Consider the following 23,312-nt stretch of genomic DNA (forward strand, 5'->3'; position numbering starts at 1 on the left):
CCTGACCTCAGGGGATCTGCCCACCTCAGCCTCCCAAAGAGCTGGGATTACTTGCGTGAGCCACCGCGCCTGGCCACATATGTGGTTCTTAAGCACAGTATGTATGATTATTTTAAATCATGTATGATTTATTTAATTTATTTATTTATTGAGACTGAGTCTCGCTCTGTCGCCCAGGCTCGAGTGCAGCCATGTGATCTCAGCTCACTGCAACCTCTGCCTTCCGGCTTCAAGTGATTCTCCTGCCTCAGGCTCCTGAATGGCGGGGACTACACGCGCACACCACCATGCCTGGCTAATTTTTTGTATTTTAGTAGAGACGCAGTTGCACCATGTTGCCCAGGCTGGTCTCAAACTCCTGAGCTCAGACAATCCACCTGCCTCAGCCTCCCAAAGTGCTAGGATTACACGCGTGAGCCACCGCGCCCGGCCGTATGATCATCTTATATTGAATAATTTTCCTTGTGTATATGTATTTTCTCAATTACATTGTAAGCTCTTTATGGGTAGAGGCAATATACTATGCTTCTTTTCATGAACCACAGCACAGAGTACAAGCTGAGCGTTTTGTTGAATGAATGAATAAAAGCCCTATTCATGAGTCTCCTGATTATGGTAATCTGAAGATGAAGTATTACTTTTGCTTTAAAAAAATCTTGTATCACAGAGGGTAATGATATGCTTACTAATTTTATAGCAATTTATGCCTGAATATATCCTCTGTTCCTTTTCCAAAATAGCTAGACCACCATAGACAATGAATAGAAAATGCTACCAACAGAGAAAGACTGCTGCAAGATCTAGACATTTAACATGAAATTCACTTGCAGATTTGACCGCCACTGCATGTAGTTTGTGTGCTTCTGAAGTTACTTCTTCCAGAGTTAGTTTCTGACAAATCAGTAGGAGCTCATGGATCCTGTTTTTAATCTCATAGTATCAAGAAAACATCATTTATCCCTTAATTCCTTCATTCTATGAATCATTTCTCCACTCCACTCTCCATGCTTACTGAACAGATATATGCCAGACATTGTTCTAGATATAAAGAATTTTAAGTTGAGTAAGACATTTTCTTTCCATGAAAAATTTTTAGTTTAGGAGGGAAAGCAAAATGTAACTAGATAAATGCAAATAAAGTGTGAACACTATAAACAGGTCTAGTTGGGGGACCCCAAACTATAGCTTCTTGTGGAATGCAGGTACTATTGCTTCCTATTTATAGAAAGTAAACATTGTCAGCATTAGGGCTGGATAGATGGTGTACTGTGTACAATCAAGTATTCTGTAGGGAATATAGAATATACACATCTCAACAATGTTCTCTTTGCTTTCAACCATGCACTCTGTAGCACATACCTGGATGTATTCTGTAAGAGAATTGAAAATCTGCTTGGTGACTGCCAGAGCTTTGGAAAAATTGTGCTGTCCGGATTCATCAATGATGTCCTTCCCTGAATAATACCAGTAGAAATCACTGATTGATTCCTAAAAACAAATGAGTAGAGCTTAGTATTTCCCAGACTTCAGTCAGTGAAGCTAAACTCGGTGTTTGGGAAGGGTACATGAGAATCCTGCACCTCTATGACCTCTTGGCTCTGCCAGGAGCCAGAGACCTCGTAAAGAAGCGCAGAGATACTTGACCTCTAGAATCTTTCAAGCACAAGTATCCCTCCAGAGGAAAGAACAGATAGGAGTGAGGACTGCCTTCAGCTGGAACTGGGAGACTATGAAATAGGATAATTTATTCAATGTGAAATATGTGAAGATAATGGTAATTATCCAAATAATCATAATAACAGCAACAACGTAACAGCTAACGTTGTAAGTGCCAGACATTGTTCTGAGTACATTACATATACGGGCATACATCAGAGATTCAGAGATAATCCGAGGTTGATTACAGATAAACTACAGTAAAGTGAATATTACAATAAAGTGAGTTGTACAAAATGTTGATTTCTCAGTGCACATGAAAGTTCTGTTTACAATATGCTGTAGTCTGTTAAGTGTGCAACAGCATTATGTCTTTAAAACACAATGTACATGCCATCATTAAAAAAATACTTATGGCTAAAAAGTGCTAACAATCATCTGAGCTCTCAGCAAGTTGTAAGTTCCACCATCTTTTTGCTGGTGAACGGCCTTGCCTTGATGTTGATGGCCACTGACTGAACAGGGTGGTGGCTGCTGAAGGTTGAGGTGGCTGTGGCAATTTCTTAAAATAAGACAATGTTAACTGCATCAATTGACTTCCTTTCATGAACGATTTCTCTGTAGCATGTACTGTTTGATAGCATTTTACCCACAGAACTTCTTTCAAAATTGGAGCCAATCTTCTCAAACCCTGCCACTCCTTTATGAACTAAGTTTATGTAATATTTTAAATCCCTTTTGGCATTTCAACAATGTTTAGAGTGTTTTCACCAGCAAGATTCCATCTCAAGAAACCATTTTCTTTGCCCATCCATGAGAGGCAACTCTTCATTTGTCAAAGTTTGATCATGAGATTGCAGCAATTCAGGTTTATGTTCTTCAGGCTCCACTACTAATCCTAGTTCTCTTGCTATTTCCAACACATCTGCAGTTATTTCCTCCACTGAAGTCTTGAACCCCTCCAAATCATCCACAAGGGTTGCAATCAACTTCCTCAACTCCTGTTAATGTTGATATTTTGATCTTCTCCCACGAATCACAATTTTTTTCTTTTTTTTTTTTTTTTGAGATGCAGTCTCGCTCTGTCGCCAAGGCTAGAGTGCAGTGGTACCATCCTGGCTTACTGCAAGCTCCGCCTCCCGGGTTCACGCCATTCTCCTGCCTCAGCCTCCTGAGTAGCTGGGACTACAGGCACCTGCCACCATGCCTGGCTAATTTTTTTTTTGTATTTTTAGTAGAGACGGGGTTTCACCGTGTTAGTCAGGATGGTCTCAATCTCCTAACCTTGTGATCCGCCCGCCTCGGCCTCTCAAAGCGCTAGGATTACAGACGTGAGCCACTGCGTCTGGCCCATAGTGTTTTTTAATGACATCTACAATGTTGAATCTTTTCCAGAAGGTTTTCAACTTACCTTGCCCAGATCCATCAGAGGAATCACTATCTATAGCAGCTGTAGCCTTACAAAATGCATTTCTTAAAAAATAAGACTTGCAAGTCAAAATTACTCCTTGATCCATGGGCTGCAGAATAAATGTTGTATTAGCAGGCATGAAAACAGGATTCATTTCCTTGTATATCTCCATCAGAGCTCTTGGAACCAGGTGCATGGTCAATGAACAGTAATATTTTGAAAGGAATCTTTTTTTTCCTGAGCAGTGGGTGTCAAGAGTGGGCTTAAAATAGTAAACCATGCCATAAATGATGACAATCCAAGCTTTGTTTTTCCATACACAGAGCATGGGCAGAGTAGATTTACCATAATTCTTAAGGGCCCTAGGATTTTTGGAATGGTAAACGAGCAGTGGCTTCAACTTAAAGCTACCAGCTGGACTGCCCCTGACAAGAAAGTCAGCCTGTCCTTTGAAGCTCTGAAGCGAGGTATTGGCTTGTCCTCTCTAACCATGAAAGTCCTAGATGGTATCCCTCTTCCAGGAGAAGGCTGTTTCATGTATGTGGGAAATCTGTTGTTTAGTGTGACCACCTTCATCAATTATCCTAGCTAGATCTTCTGGATAACTTGCTGCAGCTTCTACATCTGCACTTGCTGCTTTACCTTATACTTTTGTTACGGAGATGACTTCCTTCCCTAAATCTCATGAACCAAACTCTGATAGCTTCAAACTGTTCTTAGGCAGCTTCCTCACCTCTCTCAGCCTTCACAGAATTGAAGAGAGTTAGAGCCCTGCTCTAGATTAGATTTTGGCCTACAACAATGTGGTTTGACCTATCCAGACCACTCGCACTGTCCCCATTTCAGTAGTAAGGGTGTTTTGCTATCTTATCATTCATATGTTCACTGAGGCAGCCCTCATTTTTAATGTCCTTTAATAACTTTTTCTTTGCATAGCTTGGCTGCTTAGTGCAAGGGGCCTAGCTTTTGGCCTGTCTTAGCTTTCAACATGCCTTCCTTCCTAAGCTTAATCATTTCTAGCTTTTGATTTAAAGTGGGAGACATGTGACTCATCCTTTCATTTGAACACTTAGAGGCCATTGTAGGGTCATTAACTGACCTAACTTCAATGCTGTTATGTCTCAGGGAATAGGCAGGCCCGAGGAGGAGGAGGAACAGTTGGTGGAGTGGTCAGAACACATGCAACATTGATTAAGTTTGCTGTCTTACATGGGCATATTTCATGGCACCCCAAAACAATTACAATAGTAACATCGAAGATCACTGATCACCTTACAAGTGTAATAGTGAAAAGTCTGAAATATTGTGAGAATCAAAATGTGACAGAGACACCAAGTCAGTATATGCTGTTGGTAAAACGGCACAGATAGACTTGCTTGATGCAGGGTTACCACAAACCTTCGATTTGTAAAACACACAGCATCTGTGAAACACAATCAAATCAACTGCAATAAAATGAGGTATACCTGTATTCAACCTCTCAATCTTTACTACCACCCTATGGCATAGGTCCTACCCCTTTTACTGATGAAAAAACTGGAACACAGGCACGTTAAATAGATTGCTCTAGGTTACAAACCAGTAAGCGGCAGAACCGGGATGAGGAATCAGCAAAGAGGAAAAAAAAAATCTCTTTTTGTTAATGTTTGTATAGATTTTCTCAACATAATTTGGACTCCCTTGAAACAAACCATCTGACTTCTCAACACAAACTTGTAAACTCATCCTATTCCTATCATCTTGTGTAAGTCTTTTTTTCTAGTGAAATCTGTTCTCATTCACAGGTTATTTCAGAGCTTTTGGTTGTCTTACAGCTCTTGTTTTATAGCACCACAGATCGGTTTTCACTGGCAAAACTAAAGTAAACCAGCATTTTATAACAGATGATTTGGTGTTTAACCACGTCTCCCACTTCTGTCTTCAAATGTACTGTTTGGACGCTGGACTTCCCATGCATCTGTGGATATACATTACAACGCCTTCCTTATGGGGATCTGACTGTATCCTGGGCTGTCCCTGACCCTGTCTAACCGTGTTTATCTTTTGGAAGCAAAGGTGAGAGGTCCCATTGTCCAAGGCCCTCCCACTCACCTGCAGGCGCAGAAGGTAGTCCACAGTGCTGATGATGACATTCACGGTGGTGGTGTTACCCATCTGAGTCCGCAGGAAGTTCTGAAAGTCTGAGAGCACCAGTGCTGGGTCAGAGCTTGTCCCTGCCATGCCAAGGGGGCCAGGCATGCCCTCTCAGCTGAGCTCAGATAAGACATTCTATGTGAAAAGGCTTCAAGAATACCATGTTTAGATCATGGCAGATCCTGCAGGGCAGAGCTCTGCTCTGAGCACCCCCCAACCTGCCGACACCAGAAACTGGACTTAATGAGCCCCAACGGGCTAGATGGAAAGGGCTGGGTATTTAGATTTCTCATCTACAGATTCTGGAAGCAGCTTAGCCTTGGTGGCACTAAATATCACTAGCCATGATATTTACATAGTTTCTTATTGAGGAATGCATTAACTGATGTCCTGGAGTTAACAACTAGTTGCATCAAATGGGGGCCTACTGAATAGAATTTTAGTTTTGTCCCTGAGTGCTGTGTTTCCTTGGCAGATCAATCTGTTCCACTCACCACTGTTATGTCCCTCACAAAGTAACTGTAGGAATCTAAAGAGATCACGCGTGAACTCGTCATTCTGGAGTACTTTTTCACCTTGAAAACATAAAATGTTGATGAGCATCGGTTTGGCTTCTCAACAGAGAATACTTTCTAATGCAAGTGACTACACAGATGATAAAGGAGTTGTGTCAGAATGGTCTGGAAAAGGAACTCTGGATGAATGGTGAAAAGCCCGATTAAACCGAGCTGAGGCTGCAGAGCACAATGCCCAACAAATGCATTCGTAATAAAGACAACTGGGTAAGGAGAGTAAATGGCTCACGGTCCATAACCCATGCTTTACAGATGGAAGACACTTCTTTAATTAAGCACCAAACTGCTGAGTTCAACTCAACATGCAACCACCAAGCCTAAAATGTTTCTGAGGCAATTAAAATGAGATCTCCTAGGATTCACACACATGGTAGGAACTCAGGCCAGAAACTGAAACTTACCACGTTCACGAACAATGACTGGTAATGAGAGAAAAATTGAAGAATACAAAGTAAGAAAACTGTAAACATCATGATAAACTGTCTTTAGTTAAAACTGGCTATGTGAACACATCTATCCTAGATGATAGCTTTATTAAAGCTACTGATGGAAACACTGTGCTGAAACAGAGCAAGTCCTTGCATATTAAGCAAAGACACAAGCTCTGACCAGAAATAGGTAATTAAGATTTTAAATGGCTGGGTGCGGTGGCTCACGCCTGTAATTCCAGCACTATGGGAGGCCAAGGTGGGACGGATCACTTGAGGTCAGGAGTTCAAGACCAGCCTGGCCAACATGATGAAACGCCACCTCTACTAAAAATACAAAAAATTAGCTGGGTATGGTGGTGGACGCCTATAATCCCAGCTCCTTGGGAGGATGAGGCAGGAGAATTGCTTGAACCCAGGAGACAGAGGTTGCAGTGAGCTGAGATCGCGCCACTGCAGTCCAGCCTGAGCAGCAAGAGAGAAACTCTGCCTGCAAAAAAAACAAAAAAACAAAAAAACAAAAAAACATTTTAATAAGGAAGAGAATGGCCTTCACATTTACTAGTTACTTACGTGTTCCTTCTTCAGTCACCATCCCCAGGCCTTCAGCTTTATTCTGCCTCTCAAATGCATTCAAATCAAGGACACTTTTAATAGACAGAAAGAAACAAAGTTCAGGGCTATGCACACTGGGAAAGCAGATTTCTAATGTTAGTGTATCTATTGACTAAGAATATCCTGCCCCTGTGCTATCATAAATAAACTAACACATTCCAGGGTGGTTGAAAGTCTAGTGATTCCTTGGTTTTGTGCCGAGCAGCGTTGTCTTAGGTGCCTGTAGCTCACAGACTTTGTTATATATAGGTAGAGGAGTCACGAACACTTATGGTGACTCTCATTGTCTGTCCAGTTTGAGTCTTTTCTTATGAAGGTTTAGAAAGGTTTTCCAAATAAAGAAGGAATCATTTGTTTTGAAGATTTCTCGAGGGAAAGTTTACTCTAAACTGCGCTGATTAATGTTTGCCTCCCACCTTTACCTACTTTCCCTGAGAATCACATGGAATTGTGGTTTCCAGAGCTCAGGACAAGCTACAGACTTCCAGATTTCAAAGGGCCACACCCTTTTATGATTCTACAACATGCGAAAGCCTATAGAAGCTGAGGTTCCGCTTTCCATAGGCAATGGTGTCTCCAGGTGTTCCCGAACTTATGACAAGTTGGCCTTCATTTTGTCCCTCCTCCCCACAACCTTCCCAGTCACAACCACTGCCAAATTTTACTTAGCCAGGAAACCTTAGTGCAACCACAAAGCTTGGTGATGAATCCACTATATGATCATGTTATTTCTAAGTGGGGCTCATTCCATTTTACTAACAGAGTCTAACTTATTCCTCAATCTGAAAGGTTTCATAGAACATAGAATATAGCTCTTAGGAAAGTTTCTGGCTAAGTTCATTAAGACTCTGCAAAACTTAGCTTTCCTTCTACCACTGGGCAAAGCCATGGAGAAAAATCTGGCATTCCTGTTTTCTTTTTAAGGAGTCGCACGTTTTGTGATTTAGGTAAATTCCATTTACCTAATTTCATCACTTAGGTAAAAATTATTTAGGTAAACAGTGAAATCTCTATTGCCATTTTTGTTTGTTTTTTTTCCCCAGATTCTGCTGGCAAAAGGGCCTGCTCATCAACACAAAACTATCCTTCTACTGTGGTTTAGCTGCCAGGGGAGGAAAACATAGGAAAGGCCATTTGGACACAGTTGCTCTGAAGCAGCAGTTTTGAATGTGAATCTGTGCAACACACATTTCTGATCCTTACTCCATTCCTAAATACTCACTTCGAATGTTTTAATTTCCCTACTGCTTAGATATTTTAAAAACATATATTGTTTTCATAATCATAAAAAACCCAGCAGTAAGACATCTTAAAACTTCTGTTAGGACTCAGTTGGCATCTAAGCGTATATCACCTGTCTCTCCAAACTGTCATTATACATGAGTTTAGAAATATTAAGGGTTACAGGATACTGAGAGAACTCTTAGAAAGTAAATGGATAATTTTATGAGCAATATGAAGTTGAGTTGCCTTGATTTTTGCCATCTCTGAGTTCATACGTACTATTTTAGCCTCAGAGAGTCAGGCCTGGAAATATTCTGTTTTGTTTTCCTTAGAGAGATAACAAATGAACAAACTGTTGGTGGGGAAGAAGCCCCATAGAGCTGAGAATAAAGAATTATCCTGCAGCTCAGATACACTCCCTACTGCCCGGGTTACGATATTTTCCCCAGTGAAATATGGTTAGCAAAAGTATATAGTCCACCAAAAGAAAGGATGTCCATCCTCCAAATTTTTAAATGGAAAGCATCATTGGAGGTAAATGAGCTAGGTAATTAAAAGTTTAATTTCTTTTACAATTACTTGCAGACTATCCAAATACATATGGATCTTAGACAACAGGCTGACACTTTTCTTAGATTCTGGCTCATCTCTGAATTGAGCAAGTATCATGACCTATGACTCTTGGTTATATATTATTTATGTGTCAGGGCTGTTCAGCCATGAGGGGTGGCTTAAACAGCTTAATCATATGAACAGAAAGTTCAAAGCCTTATTTTTTAGGCTATGTCAAAATGGTCCCGTGCCAGGATGTACCCCTGTCAAAATGGATGTGTCAAAATACATACCACCCTAACACACGTCCGAGCTCAAAGAACTGTTAAGGATAAGATGAACAAAGTACCTAGTGGCTTTAATAAAACATAGCCCTGAGTCATGGTCAGGAATCTCCCCCTTTTCCATTCTTTTCTGGTTTGACTTTTATGGGCATACATGTTCGAGGAGAAACTCAATGTGCACACTGAGTCTCCTGGGAGAGCAACATAAAAATGGAGGTAAGGAAAGGAGATTAAACACAACGCCCGTGAGGGAGCATGGATACGTGGCTAATGGCAATCCCATTTTCCCCTCTGAATGCTAGTTGAATTGTAATCCTGAAGACTGGAGGAACAACACCTACTCTCTCAGCTTTCTAAAGTAGGTGACTCCTCTCTCAAGAATTCTATGGTAGGCCAGTATATTTTGTGCTCCCCTTCCCCTGCCACCTATCCTTAGAGGGAAGAATTTTTTAAATGCTATGGTAGTTTTCCCGCATTTACCTGCAAGACTGCATAAGACCAGAAAGGCTTTGAAAGAATCCAGCATCCTTTTTCTCCTTTAGGTAATCTAGCATTTTCTGCAAGGGAGACACGTTGTAAAGGGAAAAGTCATGAAAACTATGCCACAGAGCTGACCCTCCTAATCCTGACGGAGAAATCTCCAGCCACACTGAGTCGGACCCTCTACATAGGGAATCAGAGTCCCTTGGGGTAGATCATGTTTATTTTATAAAGGCCCACTGGTATTTCTTCTAGGGAAGACAAGACATTCAGAGACCTACTGTTTGAGGTCCCTTCTATTTGGGAGCCAGCACCAAGGCCGTGATACAGTAATATATCATGAAGCTGAGTTATAATCTGAATAGCTCATGCCCTGAATTTGGCACACGGGAGCAAGGAGCTTAGCCAGTGAGGAGGCTAGCTGAAAGCTCAGTATTTCTTTCACAATGAGGCCTTGTTTCCTGTGTTCTCTCTTACTGGAAGGTAGGAACTTTGTCTGACATAATAAAAATTTTGTTTCTTAAAAAATAAATAAACAAAAGGCCCTGTAAGAAAGTCCACTGACAGCTAGTGGTAGGTGGTAGAAACAGAAAGTGAAGGATAACTTAGAAAATGACAGTTTTTAATGAAAAATTGGAGAAATTGTGGGGGGATGAGTTAAAGACTGGGAAAAGCCATATGCAACAATGGTAGTTGTGACTGTGAAGACTTTTACAGGCCCTGGGATATAACCCTCATGAATACCAAGGGTCTGTTTGGGGAGGGATAGCATTAGGAGATATACCTAATGTAAATGACGAGTTAATGGGTGCAGCACACCAACATAGTGCATGTATATATATGTAACAAACCTGCACGTTGTGCACATGTACCCTAGAACTTAAATAATTAAAAAAAAAAAAAGAAAATGGCACTCAGAATTTAAGTCAAGGTTAAAAAAAAAAGAAATTTCACTTCCTTGTACACACAGATGCCCTTAACCAGAATCCGGAGGGCCTGAGAAATACCAGTGTGTTCCTGTCTTCTGTAGCCTGTTCCAATTCAGATTGTTGAAGGAATACCATGTGTCAGGTACTTGGCTGTATGCATCTATGTGCTGATGCTCACTAGAGTGTAGGCTGCACAATGGCAGGAGTTTTTATTTGTATTACTCACTACTACACCCTCAGCCTTTGCAGCAGAGCCTGGCATGGTCATCAGCCAGTAAAGAGTTGTTCAATGAATGAATGGATGAATGAATGAATAACAGGTTTTTTTTTTTTTTCTTGAGCTGGAGTCTCGCTCTGTCACCCAGGCTGGAGTGCGGTGGCCGGATCTCAGCTCACTGCAAGCTCTGCCTCCCGGGTTTACATCATTCTCCTGCCTCAGCCTCCCGAGTAGCTGGGACTACAGGCGCCTACCACCTCGCCCAGCTAGTTTTTTGTATTTTTTAGTAGAGACGGGGTTTCACCGTGTTAGTCAGGATGGTCTCGATCTCCTGACCTCGTGATCCGCCCGTCTCGGCCTCCCAAAGTGCTGGGATTACAGGCTTGAGCCACCGTGCCCGGCCAAATAACAGGTTTATGAACTCCACTCAACTGCTGAGGCTCCTTGCTCATAGTAAAGGCAGCTAACAAGTGAAAATAAAGGGCTAAAGTAAAAACCTGACTCTCAGGACATTTTTCTAGAGAATATTTATACAGAAAGCTATCTACTGATGAAAAACTAAATGTTTTTTATATTTAATCCTGGGTAAAACCTCTTTATTAAAGACACATTTGCCTGTAGACTCCCAGCCCTGGTTGTGTTCCCAGCTACTCTGATATAACTGGCCACTAAGGACAAATGCCAGCTAAGTGATTCTGGGTGTACCCCTAGTCAACTCCTCTTCCCTGAAGCATGACAGGTGTCAAATGGGAATACCCCGGGAGTCTGCCCAGATGCCACAAGTTCCCATTACCTGTTGCACACCAGCATTGCCTCCGTTCAGAATGGCGATCCCCAGCTTCAGAGTCTCAACCACCATGGGGCTCATCTCACCTGCCATGGTGAAGATTCGATTGAATCACCAAGGAAACAGATGGTCAATCATGTATACTGGGCCTTAGCAGGGCTCTTTAATAATGGCTTTACGTCACAGCATGATATCTTTGTGGAAGTTACATGGGTCCATCCAGAAACTAGGGAAATCACCTTTGCTAGCGCTTATCATCTGAAGGACCATCTCCGCGGCACCACGCTCATGCAGCCGAGCTTGCTGATAGAGGGTTTTCTGCTTCTCCATCTCTTTCTCCTGGGGGCAAAAAAATCACCGGGACAGACTGGTTTCTACCCACCACCAGGGAGTTCACCCATAGTGAGGTGAGAGAGAATTTTCCAGTGACCTAAGGAAGGCAACACACATCAACTTGGATAAAGCAGACCTCTGAAGTTCATTTCCAGACACTACCCAGCTTTCTAAAACTGTCTACCCATCACTCTTATTTTGATGATATATTTTCCATTTTTTGTACCAATAGAAAACGCAGTTCATTCCTTTTGGATACCATAATTGTGGGAACCCGACATTAAAATGTGTTTGTTTTCAATGTTCTGTTACCTAGGGAAACCTCCTGAGGGGTCAACTTGAATATTTCTGGCTGAATGCAAGAAATGCTCACTTATCTGGAATGCTTCAGACCACAGCTAACACTTTTTTTTTTCGGAGATGGAGTCTCGTTCTGTCTCCCAGCCTGGAGTGCAGTGGTGTGATCTCAGCTCACTGCCAACTCCGCCTCCTGGGTTCAAACGATTCTCCTACCTTAGCCTCCCCAGTAGCTGGGATTACAGTCGTGTGCCACCACACCCAGCTAATTTTGCATTTTTAGTAGAGATGGGGTTTCGCCATGTTGGCCAGGCCATTTTTTGAGACAGAATTTTGCTCTTGTCCCCCAGGCTGGAGTGTCAGGCTGGTCTTGAACTCCTGACATCAGGTGATCTACCCGCCTTGGCCTCCCAAAGTGCTAGGATTGCAGGCGTGAGCCACCGCACACTTTCTACCAGATATGGGTAATGTGAATGTCAAAGCTTTCCAGACTGTAATTACAGTCATTTACTTCTGCCGTGTTTTGTCATGTACTTTGTCTACAAAAGAGTACAAGTAACCTAATCTAGTTTAATCTTGAGAATTTCAGGGTCCTGTACTGCCTCAAAATAAAAATCACTATCAACTTGCATTTATAGAATAATAGTGCAAAAACCATTCAAGTATCTCCATTCCTCTGATTGATTATTTATTTATTTATTTATTTATTTATTTATTTATTTATTTATTTATTTATTTATTTATTTATTTATTTATACATACTGGATGTTACTCTGTCGCCCAGCCTGGAGTACAGTGGTGCAATCAGAACTCACTGCTGCCTCAAATACTTGGGCTCAAGCTATCCTTCTACCTCAGCCTCCTGAGCAGCTGGGACTATAGGAGCACACTACCATACCCAGCTAATTTTTAAATTTTTGTATAGATGAGTTAGGTCTCCCTGTGTTTCCCAGGCTGGTCTTGAACTTCTAAGCTCAAGTGATCTTCCCTCCCCCGGCCTCCCAAAGTGCTGGGATTACAGGTGTGAGCCACCACGCTTGACTTGATTTTCATTTTTCTGATTTTTTTTCATTTCAGATGTTTCAGTTTGTCCTTCTATGGCCCCTGTTACTACAGTAATTGAGTAAAATTTCCCACAAGAACAAAGCTAGTGGTTTGTTGACTGGCATACTACCTGCTACCTTTTCATGGGCAGACAGACAAGACAACCACAGCTAATGGGTGTGCTTTATTAAGGCAGATTTGCCAACTCACACACTCCTGGTGGGCGAGCCACTTACGCTAATGCCAGCCCCCACCTCTGAAGGCCTGGCCTGCTGGCCTTGGAGGGTAGCTCTGTTTTTAACCTGTTTTTAAGTAATGAGAACTTACTTCGAATGTTTTTTCCTTGTCTTCATCTTCTTCTTCGCCCTCACCACTTTGACAACTCTGGATTTCAGGGAGCAGGGAAGGGAGAAGACAGACAACCAAATTAAGGTGAATCTAATAAACACAACTCTGCAAGGGCAGGGGACAGGATGTAATTCACAGGCACCTCAGGACCTCAGCCCTGTGTAAAACCAGGAACATCTTGGCCACTGCCGGGCAACATTTCTACTGTAAATGCCATCTTTGCAGTTACCATAGAGTTCATAAATGAGAAATGAGAACACGGAGCTCACATCATCAATGGCGACCTAGCTGGTTTAACCACAGACTTGAACCCTCCTCCCTTAGTAAAGTTCTGGTGCAAATGGGAGACAGGAAGGCAGGGAGCTGCCACTTCCTAGATACAGCCCCAAGGGCATGGCAATAAGATTGGAGACACATCATCTAGGATGTGAATCCTAAAGTGCCTCTTCCCACTGGGGCCCTGTGGTACAGCTAGATCAACAAATAGGTGCTCCTATACCCCAACACATTCTTTCTGCCTGACATGAAAGTTTCCCTTATTCACTCAGCATTCCAGAGGTCACCATCTTTCTAGGTGACATAGAACATCTCTGGTCACACTGCCTCTTCCAGAACACTGGGAGCTCTCTCTAGTTTCTAACCTTCACCTGTGGATGTGTTTGAACTATCTGATGTATCCTGAACACTGAGTGAAAACACAAGGGTTGTCTGTATGCCTAAGCCCCATTTAGCTGGCTTTAGAAATGTCAGTGTGAACCTATCCATCAGCACCCATTGTTTCTGCAAAGCTTCAAGGTTTCCTTAGGAAGACGGTGAAGTGGTTTACTGATATCATCTCTATGGCACATGAATTGTGCAATGCCTGAAACCTACGTCATGACAAAGTCCCAAGTCTGCTATGCAACACGACAATTTTCATGCATCTAAAGAAGTCTAAGGGAAGATAGAAAGACAGAGACAATGGGCAGAAAACCTGGGTGTACCTTAGCCATCATGCTGGAATAGGAGGTGTACAAAGGGTCGTCTTCCAATTTGCTGGAAAGAATGGAGGAAATATTTAGCAGGCTATTTTTTTTTTTTTTTTTTTTTTTTTGAGACATAGTTTTGCTCTTGTCCCCCAGGCTGGAGTGCAATGGCGCGATCTCGGCTCACTGCAACCTCCACCTCCTGGATTCAAGCGATTCTCCTGCCTCAACCTTCCCAGTAGCTGGGATGACAGGCACCCGCCACCACACCCAGCTAATTTTTTTGTATTTTTAGTAGAAACAGGGTTTCACCATACTGGCCAGGCTGGTCTCAAACTCTTGCTTCAAGTGATCCACCCGCCTTGGCCTCCGAAAGTGCTGGAATTACAGGCATGAGCCACCGTGCCCGGCCTTAGCAGGCTACTCTTTGAACCCCACAAGAAAGACTAAGAGTCATTTAAATCTCAAATTATAAGTACTAGTGAATTAATCAGAAAATCCCTTCCCCCACTCTGATTTTTAGAAACCACTCTGAAAATGTGAACCAGCATTGGCTTAACATGGAATTCAGAGATTAACTGACTCATGGAAACAGTTTTAGGCTGTTTAATCTTCAGCTCCGTGTCTGACATTATGAAGAGCAGGCTGTGGCTTGATGTAGTTTCCCTAGACATATCTTTTTTTCTGGAGACGGAGTTGCGCTCTTGTTGCCCAGGCTGGAATGCAATGGCAGCCTCTGACTCCCGGGTTCAAGCGACTGTCCTGCCTCAGCCTCCTGAGTAGCTGGGATTACAGGCGTGCACCACCATGCCTGGCTAATTTTGTAGTTTCAGTAGAGACAGTGTTTCACCATGTTGGTCAGGCTGGCCTCGAGCTCCTGACCTCAGACGGTCCACCCGCCTTGGCCTCTTAAACTGCTGGGATTATAGGCATGAGCCACCGCGCCTGGCTCCCTAGACATATCTTGATGGCCTCATATAAGGCAGCAAGGAGGGCTGCTCAAATCTGGCTTCCCTTTTCCACCCACTGCCGTCTGAGAGAGGAAGGTTAGGAGTGGACACAAGTATCCCTGGTGCCTGGGAGAAGCAGGTGATCTGGTGGTTCTGACCTCCTCTCCGTGAGAGCGTTGCGGCTAAAATAGAGAATGATCTGATGTAGTGGGTCAGGTTGTTTTTCCGTCTCTTCCTCCTCCTCCTCTTCCACCTTTGGAGATTTCTACACAAACCAACACAGATAGGTCTTAGGCATGAATTTAATCTCGTGCCACGTGACTGCATGCGAACAAAGAGAAGGTAAAGCGCAAGGCATAGAGTGCATCAGACTAAAGCACAAAACAAAACCACTAGGTCATCTATGTATTTCAGGATAGAAGCCCTAAAGGTGCGAGGTTTGAGATATATGTGTATATATGTATATCTATTTTTTATGTTTACAGCCAATCAAAGAAACATTCCAATTTCAGGTTAAAACAAAATAAAAAGCAAAAGGCTGCCCATACAGGGAATAGCTACAGATCCCAATCAGCTGACCTCTCATGCAAGCTCTGGGCACCTGAGTTCAGGAGGAAAACCCCACAGGGTCACCTGAGAGACTGGCTCTGTCAGGCCAACAGCTGACATTTCTTTTGAAGAGCTGGGCTCGACATGGAGGTGGGGCAAGAGTTACAAAGCAGTGGGGCCATTTTGGGTCTAATACTAGTCTAGATTCAACCCAGCAAAACATTTCTCTCTCCTAACCTAACTCTTGATTCTAAAATTCTTGTTGCTCCTGAGAGCTGCCATCCTGGAGCTGCAGGCCTTGCCCTTCTCCCTTTATCAGGTCTTTTCTTTATCGCCTTTCACGGAAAGAGAAATAGCAGCTAATGTCAGAGGTAAAAGTGAATTTTCTAGCAGTGGCAGAGCCAGCAGGGTGGACCGTATTTGGTAAATTGGTGAGAACTACATGGGTTGTGTGAATGGTTCAGAGGAAGCAGAGGGCTGAAAAGACGCTCATTTTCACCTTCACACTCATCAAGAAACTGAGAAAAACAACGGAGTGTCTTTCTCACCAACAGGAATATATGAGAAGAATGAAAGACATGAAGACAAAGGGAAGGAAAACAATAGGAAAAGGCTTTAAAAAAGAAGGAAAGAAACAGAGGGTGACAGGGGAAGATAGAAAGACATTCAGAAAAGAGTGACTATCAGAAACACAGGACAAGATGAATGGAGAGAGTGAGTGATAAGAGAAAAAGGTTTGTGGGAGAAGGAGAAGAAGAACCACAGGCTGGCCAGAGAGGAGGAGGGCTTATTTTCTCTCCGAACCAGAATGAGGCTCTGTGGCACCTCTGCAGTAAGTCTTCCTCTCGTGTGTCATTTTAAGTGACTTCAGAGCATGAAGTCTGTTAGAGACAAGGCATGCCAAATTTTCTGAAAGACCAAATATAGAAATGTAAGATGCAGGAAGGGTATTTAGATGCACCTTCCCCAAAGCAGAACTACTGAGTAGGAATGTGGGGCTACGGCTGGGGTGGCCTCCTGCAACCAGTGGTGCTCAAAACTTCACTTAGCATGAACCCCCCATGACATGGCTGCGCATTTCAAGAAATATTAGTTGTTAATAACAGCGACGATGAGGATGACGATGATAGTATTAGCACCTCCAAGGGAATATTCATCCTCTGGCTCCTACGACCATTAGCAGGGCCTCCCCTGAGCATTTACACAGTTAGTGCTTTTCAAATGTATACACATGATTCCTTGTGAATGTTTAACTGTTACAACCACACCCGTGAATTCAGAAATCAAATTCAACCACACCCATATCTGCTCCCAGGGGAGTCAGTACTTACAGCCAAATCCTGTACTAGTTTCTCTTCAAAGGAATACTCCTCTGTTTCTATCCAAAATCTCTGATAGCCATGGAGGAAGAGGTTAATAGAGCGGTGCCTGAGCGGAAGGGGTGAGAGGGAGGTCAAGAGCGATCCATGGAACTTGTCCTTTTAGTTTGGGCAGTTAATGGTTAGTAAGCAGGACAGACTTTTGTACAATTCTTATCTTCTGATTGGTCAGGGTAGCCAGTAGCATACCACAGAACTCACTTCAAAGAAACCAGAACCCTCTACCATGACGAGTCTTGAATATTAGAGCATCTTCTGAAAATGACAGTGGTTAGCAAGACATGGCAGTTATCGGTAATCCTACTCTGTTCTCATAGGGTTTTTTTTTTTTTTTTTTGAGATGGAGTCTCGCTCTGTCACCCAGGCTGGAGTGCAGTGGTGCGATCTCGGCTCACTGCAAGCTTCGCCTCCCGGGTTCACGCCATTCTCCTGCCTCAGCTTCCCGAGTAGCTCGGACTACAGGCGCCCGCCACCATGCCGGGCTAATTTTTGTATTTTTAGTAGAGACGGAGTTTCACCGTGTTAGCCAGGATGGTCTCGATCTCCTGACCTTGTGATCCTCCCGTCTCAGCCTCCCAAAGTGCTGGGATTACAGGCGTGAGCCACCGCGCCCGGCCTTCATAGGGTCTTTATCACATTTCCTCTCCAGGAAGAAATCAATCATGAGGCCAAGTAACAGTCCTGAAGTATTTGCTTCCTATGGCAATTTCGGTATTCCTTTAGGCTGATCACCCTTCTAGGTAATCCAATCTAAGTCATACGGATGATCAGTAGTTTCATCTTAGAGATACCAAAATACCACAGTGTGGCTTCTTTTCATTCTCCAAGTAACCACACTGGTAAGGTGCTCCAGCTTCTACTTAACAAGGCAAGGTTTAAGCACGTTACGTCACTGGCATATTTTCTGTGTGCCTCGTGGATTCTAGTTATGTCCCTGGTATGTAGGTGCACTGAATAACTGGCACGAGCCACTCCCGATAAGCCAGGATTGACTTCTGGGAGTATTAGCCACTGCAAAGCAAAAGCAGCCAAGGGTTTACAAAATGTGAGGACAGTGGTGAGGAGGGAAGGAGAGGGGAGGAAGACAAAAGTCCACACCCGAGTCATTAAGCCCTGGTCATGGTTTTTGGTAGAACACAGCCCTTGCCATCTTTCTTCAAATCTGACCAATCAGAATTCTTCCTGAAAATTGTACAAATTCGTGTTTTTATGGTAACGTTAAATCATGGTCAATAAAGGAGGAGTGTACAGAGAATGAGCAGGTCTCTCCACAGGTTACATTACCATTAAAATGGGTATAAGCCTGTCATACTGAGTTTTTTCATTAACCTTTTCCAGCCAAACTTGTTGAAAGGTGCTCAGGAAGAAATTATTAATTTTGTGTCTGGAGAGAAGCACACAAGTTTTCTTTTAAAAGCTAGCATCAGAGAAAGTTTCCACATAATAAAATAAATCCCTTTAGCCCTTTAGTTTGGGAGATTCTACGTAGTTAGAGGATCACAAGGTGAAGAGAAATTGTCTCCATCATCAGCTTCTCTGTTGTTATGAAATCTACTTACAGTCCTCCGTGCTAGAGAGATCACCCACAGCAGCTCCTCTAAAACAACTGGATTAGGGACGGTCATGCTTCATGAAGGACATAGTGAATGTGACTTACTCTTACCCATATAGAGTAAAACTACCGAAAGTGTAGCCCAGATATGTAAGGATGGTACTAATATCTTCAGTGGATTTAGAAAACAATGCTTGTTTTTGAGAGATGTAATTTCTGCCTAGCTGTTCCGGTCCTAGAGATATGTGCTTTAGAGCTGGGCTCTTTCGGACGCCACCTCAGCACAACGTCAGGTAGAAATCTCAACCAGCTAGGGAAGGAAACACTTTCTGACGTTTTGACGCTTCCAGAAAACAAACACAAATTCTACACACTTTTGCTTTTCCTAACAGGCTATGAATCTCACTTCTCTGTCAGCACTTCAGCAGCCTTAATGCCCAGGACTGTTCGAGCTTGTTTTTCAGCTTTTCATTCAGGAATTCTACTTGATTTGGTGGTGCCTCATTCTCTTCCAAAGATAGTAATCTGTTTCCTTGAAAGAGATCTGTTGGAGCAGGTATGTGTCTCAGAGACCGTGATTTTTTTTTTTTTTTTTTGAGACAGAGTCTCGTTCTGTTGCCCGGGCTGGAGTGCAATGGCGCTATCTCAGTTTACTGCAACCTACACCTCCCAGGTTCAAGGGATTCTCCTGCTTCGGCCTCCTGAGTAGCTGGGATTACAGGCTCCCACCACCAAGCCTGATTGATTTTTTTTTTTTTTTTTTTTTTTTGAGACAGAGTCTCGTTCTGTTGCCCGGGCTGGAGTGCAATGGCGCTATCTCAGTTTACTGCAACCTACACCTCCCAGGTTCAAGGGATTCTCCTGCTTCGGCCTCCTCCCAAGTAGCTGGGATTACAGGCTCCCACCACCAAGCCCGGCTAATTTTTGTATTTTTAGTAGAGACGGGGTTTCACCATGTTGGCCAGGCTGGTCTCAATCTCCCGACCTCAAGTGATCCACTCGCCTCAGCCTCCCAAAGTGCGAGGATTACAGGAGTGAGCCACTGCGCCCAGCCGAGACCATCATTCTTAACTATCTTCAAAGACCCTAACTAAGAAAGCCCAGGCAGTCAGTTGGCTCAGGATGAGGTCATAGGCTACTCTGGACAAATGATGGCCAAGATCCACAATTTGATGAAAACAAAATGTCAAGCATAGGAATAGCCCTTTATCTGATATTCCAAAGAAACACATTGATTCACATAAGCTTCAGAGTATACACTTGTCTAAGCCAGCTTATTTTCCCTGAGCAAGTGAGAATATTCCTCCTGATTTGATAAGTCAATGAAATGGAGGCTAATATTCAATTACTAGCTTTTTTTATTGACTGAAGACCCGACCACACCCACTCTGCAATGAGTCTGAGGACAGGAATGTTACCATATCACCAAAGACACTGAATCAGTCTGGGTGGTCAACTCTGGGCCAGTCTGTCACTGACACTATTCCCTATATTGACAAGGATATGTCCCAAACTTTTCAGAAAAACCTTCAAATATATTTTACTTCGAAGTATAAGCTAAAACACCCAAAGGCATTGTGCCTCTGGCAAGCCTCTTGAGATATCTCTAGCCTTTCTATATTTTGACAGCTAGTACACTGTACTAAAAGATTTTCAAGTTACATTTCTGTACCTGCTGAGGAAATGGTGATTTTAGTGTCAAGTGCCTGAGCAGAGAAATACTATTGGAACTGGTGATGGCATTTGGGGTAAAATGTTTCTGAAAAGTTTCTTTTTTTTCCAGAAGCTTTTACATGCTAACCAAGAATCCCACCTCAGCAAAAGTAGTGTACTTCCATATGCTCACTTGGCTGACTTTGGGGTACAGATGGTGGACCTGACAGGAATGGGCTCTAGAGAGTCTCATCCGGTTTCAGTTTGTATGCTTGATTGTCTTAGCCAGACCCTTATACTATGCAGACTGCAATAGCTCCATAGGCCAAGGATTCCAATTTCTATTCCTTGGATTAAGAGTGAGAGAGCACGGCTGTGGGAGGATACCTCCATTCCCATCGCTGGCTTACATGCTAGGAAAAAAAAAAGACAAAATACTTGCCTGGGCAGGTTGTAGAGAGGAGCCATCCTGAAGCAGGCCACTACTGCCCGTTTCCGTTGTTTTGATAGTAGTTTGTGCCAGACGGCCTTCTTGGACCTCAAAGGCTGTTCCACCTGAGAAGAGATCACATGGGTTGGTGCACATTAGGGCTGATCTTCTGGTGGCAGGAGCTAGTCACCTGTAGCCCAAACTTCTTCATTCTGGAAGAATTTTGGCTTCTCAACTGCAGTTAGCAAAATGCACCCAGGAGCAGATATTTCAGTTGCGAAAGTCTTAGGTGTTCCTCTTTCTCCCAATTTTAGTCATTTATTGCCTAATAGCAGCTTAACTAACGGTAGGGGACTTAAATAGGGCATTTGAGCTAACGGCAAGAATGCACAGGACACTGGCAGGGGAAATAATGGAGAGGTCTGCTATCACAGGGCATCGAGATGGCACGTGGGGGTGATCCGGGATCATCCTTGGTCCTTGTTTTCTCAGCTCTATGTGTGGAGAGGAGCTTTGTACTGTCCAGGGTGTTTCTGCTTCCCCATTCCTCAGGGCAGATGCTCCTTACCTGTTCCAGGTGGAAGACAGCTGCTGAAATTCTCTGCACACGCTCCACTGTCTTTTCTGGATTGAAAGGTTCTTCACTCTTCAGAACATCCTTGTAGAGGTTCAGTTGCCATTTTACAGCTGGGTCATCAGACTGAAAATTGAAGCATACTCCTAAGATCAGGAACTTCCTGTACCTCTTATACTGAAGAAGCCTTTTGGTCCTACCATGGTTCCGCAGGAGTCAAGACTCCTTCTATTATGGCTTCACTTTCATTCTCTCAGTTATCTTCTGGAACACTCTAGACACTGTATAGGAACTTCTCATTCTAACTTCTATGTCTCTTAATGCTTCTGTCATATTTTCTATCTTGTCATCTCTCTGTGTTGCATTTTGGATGATTTCCTTAAAGCACTCTTCTAATTTATGAATTCTTATTTCAGCTACGTGTATCCTATTTTTAACCCATTTATTAGGTTTTTAATTTCAACGATTATTTTTTACTTTTATAATGACTATAAAGTCTTTTTTCAAACCCATCTCCCCTTCTCCTTTTTAAAAATATAGCATCCAATTATTGTTTTATGGGTTCGATTACTTCCTTTATATCTCTTTAAATGTTTTAATTATATTTACATTTACGTCTCTTTCAATAGCTCCTTATGGTTGAATTCTTCTGTTTCATATGCTGACTTTCTAATAGATTTCCTGATGTGCTCTTTGTAATTTAAAAAGAATATGAGCTTGTTTCCAGGAGGAATTTTACCTATTGGCATCTCAGCTTATATTTTAGGAGATGGAGGCTCTCCAAGTGGTTTAATGGGTTTCTCTGTGGAATATTTGTGGGTTTTACTGGCTCAAGGCTAACTTTATGGAAGTTTCTTGCTCTGTATTTATGCATAGTGTGGGTAATTAGGGTAATTAGGTCCCACACTCCTCTTCCTTTACAATTATTAAAAAACCAAGCCCCTAAGATTTTTTTTTTCTGGCCCTTGAGAATTCTTTCTATGGCCTTTTTTTTTTTCCTAGTATATTTTATCCACCATTCCTATTTGTTTGGGGTAGAAAGGAAAGACTTTCTGTGTTGGCTTAGTTCTGTATCTCAGGGCATAATGTATTTGAGGAAAGAGTAATTCAGATTCATAGGCTTCAAAGCATCTCAAATAGCCTTTAAAATGAAAATTATATTTTTTTATTGTACCAACTAGACACAAAATTATTTTGTTTCAAAATCTCTTTAGAGCAAGAGGTGCTAAAACTTCCCCCAGGTGTCTACTGCACTGTTTAACAAGACTTACAGTCAGTAAATTCTGAGACCTAATCTCCACCCCGCTGCTGTGGCCTGACATTCACATAATGGGAAATTGGAATAGATGCTTCATTGGACGCCTCTTTGCATCCCCTTTGTAATAGCTAAGCACAAACATTAAGGGCAAAACAACCCCCAAATTAAGGGCAGTTTATGTACCAGTAAATTTTTAAAACAATAATTATAAAAAGGGAGAGCTAGTCCTACCAATTAAACACAAATACCCCAAAACTGTTTTTGGAACATATAAGAAGCATGAGTAAAGGAAGTGAAAAGCTGGAAGCCTCCAGCCTGAAGGAAAGCCCATGTAAATTCTCACTGCCGTCCCGAGTCATCACCTTTTCCTGCAAGTGCAAGTTGTTCCGCAGATGTTCTCTGACCTCTTCATCTGTGTCCCTCTGTGGAAAGAGATGTCACATTTTATTCCTGGAGATCACCATGGAACTGTCAAGTAGCATACGGGGATGTGTGGAGAGTCAATGCACAGTTTTGCTGGGATCTTTATTAGAAGAATGAAAGAAAAGATATTACAGAGATTTGTCCCATTGGGCACACACTGACTTCCAAACCAGTTTTTTTAAAATTTTTTTTGAGACGGAGTCTCGCTCTGCTGCCCAGGCTGGAGTGCAGTGGCCGGATCTCAGCTCACTGCAAGCTCCGCCTCC

At 42.8% G+C, this 23,312-nt stretch overlaps 1 protein-coding gene across 1 annotated transcript in view; it reads right to left on the reverse strand.

The window, feature by feature from the left end:
* Positions 1-23,312, reverse strand: part of RYR3 (ryanodine receptor 3) — a 400,958-nt gene that overhangs the window by 33,785 nt on the left and 343,861 nt on the right. Inside the window, exons 71-85 of the mRNA XM_011932727.1 lie at positions 22,986-23,045; positions 21,360-21,491; positions 20,804-20,916; positions 17,109-17,205; positions 15,387-15,493; positions 14,297-14,348; positions 13,293-13,349; positions 11,531-11,630; positions 11,298-11,377; positions 9,359-9,435; positions 6,777-6,850; positions 6,177-6,194; positions 5,695-5,775; positions 5,159-5,247; positions 1,360-1,488 (exon numbers count right to left, since the gene is read on the reverse strand). Coding sequence (XP_011788117.1) covers positions 1,360-1,488; positions 5,159-5,247; positions 5,695-5,775; positions 6,177-6,194; positions 6,777-6,850; positions 9,359-9,435; positions 11,298-11,377; positions 11,531-11,630; positions 13,293-13,349; positions 14,297-14,348; positions 15,387-15,493; positions 17,109-17,205; positions 20,804-20,916; positions 21,360-21,491; positions 22,986-23,045 — 1,266 coding nt within the window. The remainder of the gene's footprint in view (positions 1-1,359; positions 1,489-5,158; positions 5,248-5,694; positions 5,776-6,176; positions 6,195-6,776; positions 6,851-9,358; positions 9,436-11,297; positions 11,378-11,530; positions 11,631-13,292; positions 13,350-14,296; positions 14,349-15,386; positions 15,494-17,108; positions 17,206-20,803; positions 20,917-21,359; positions 21,492-22,985; positions 23,046-23,312) is intronic.

Source organism: Colobus angolensis, unplaced genomic scaffold (genome assembly GCF_000951035.1).
Source record: "Colobus angolensis palliatus isolate OR3802 unplaced genomic scaffold, Cang.pa_1.0 Scaffold97, whole genome shotgun sequence".
In the NCBI taxonomy this organism is placed as follows: Eukaryota; Metazoa; Chordata; class Mammalia; order Primates; family Cercopithecidae; genus Colobus; species Colobus angolensis.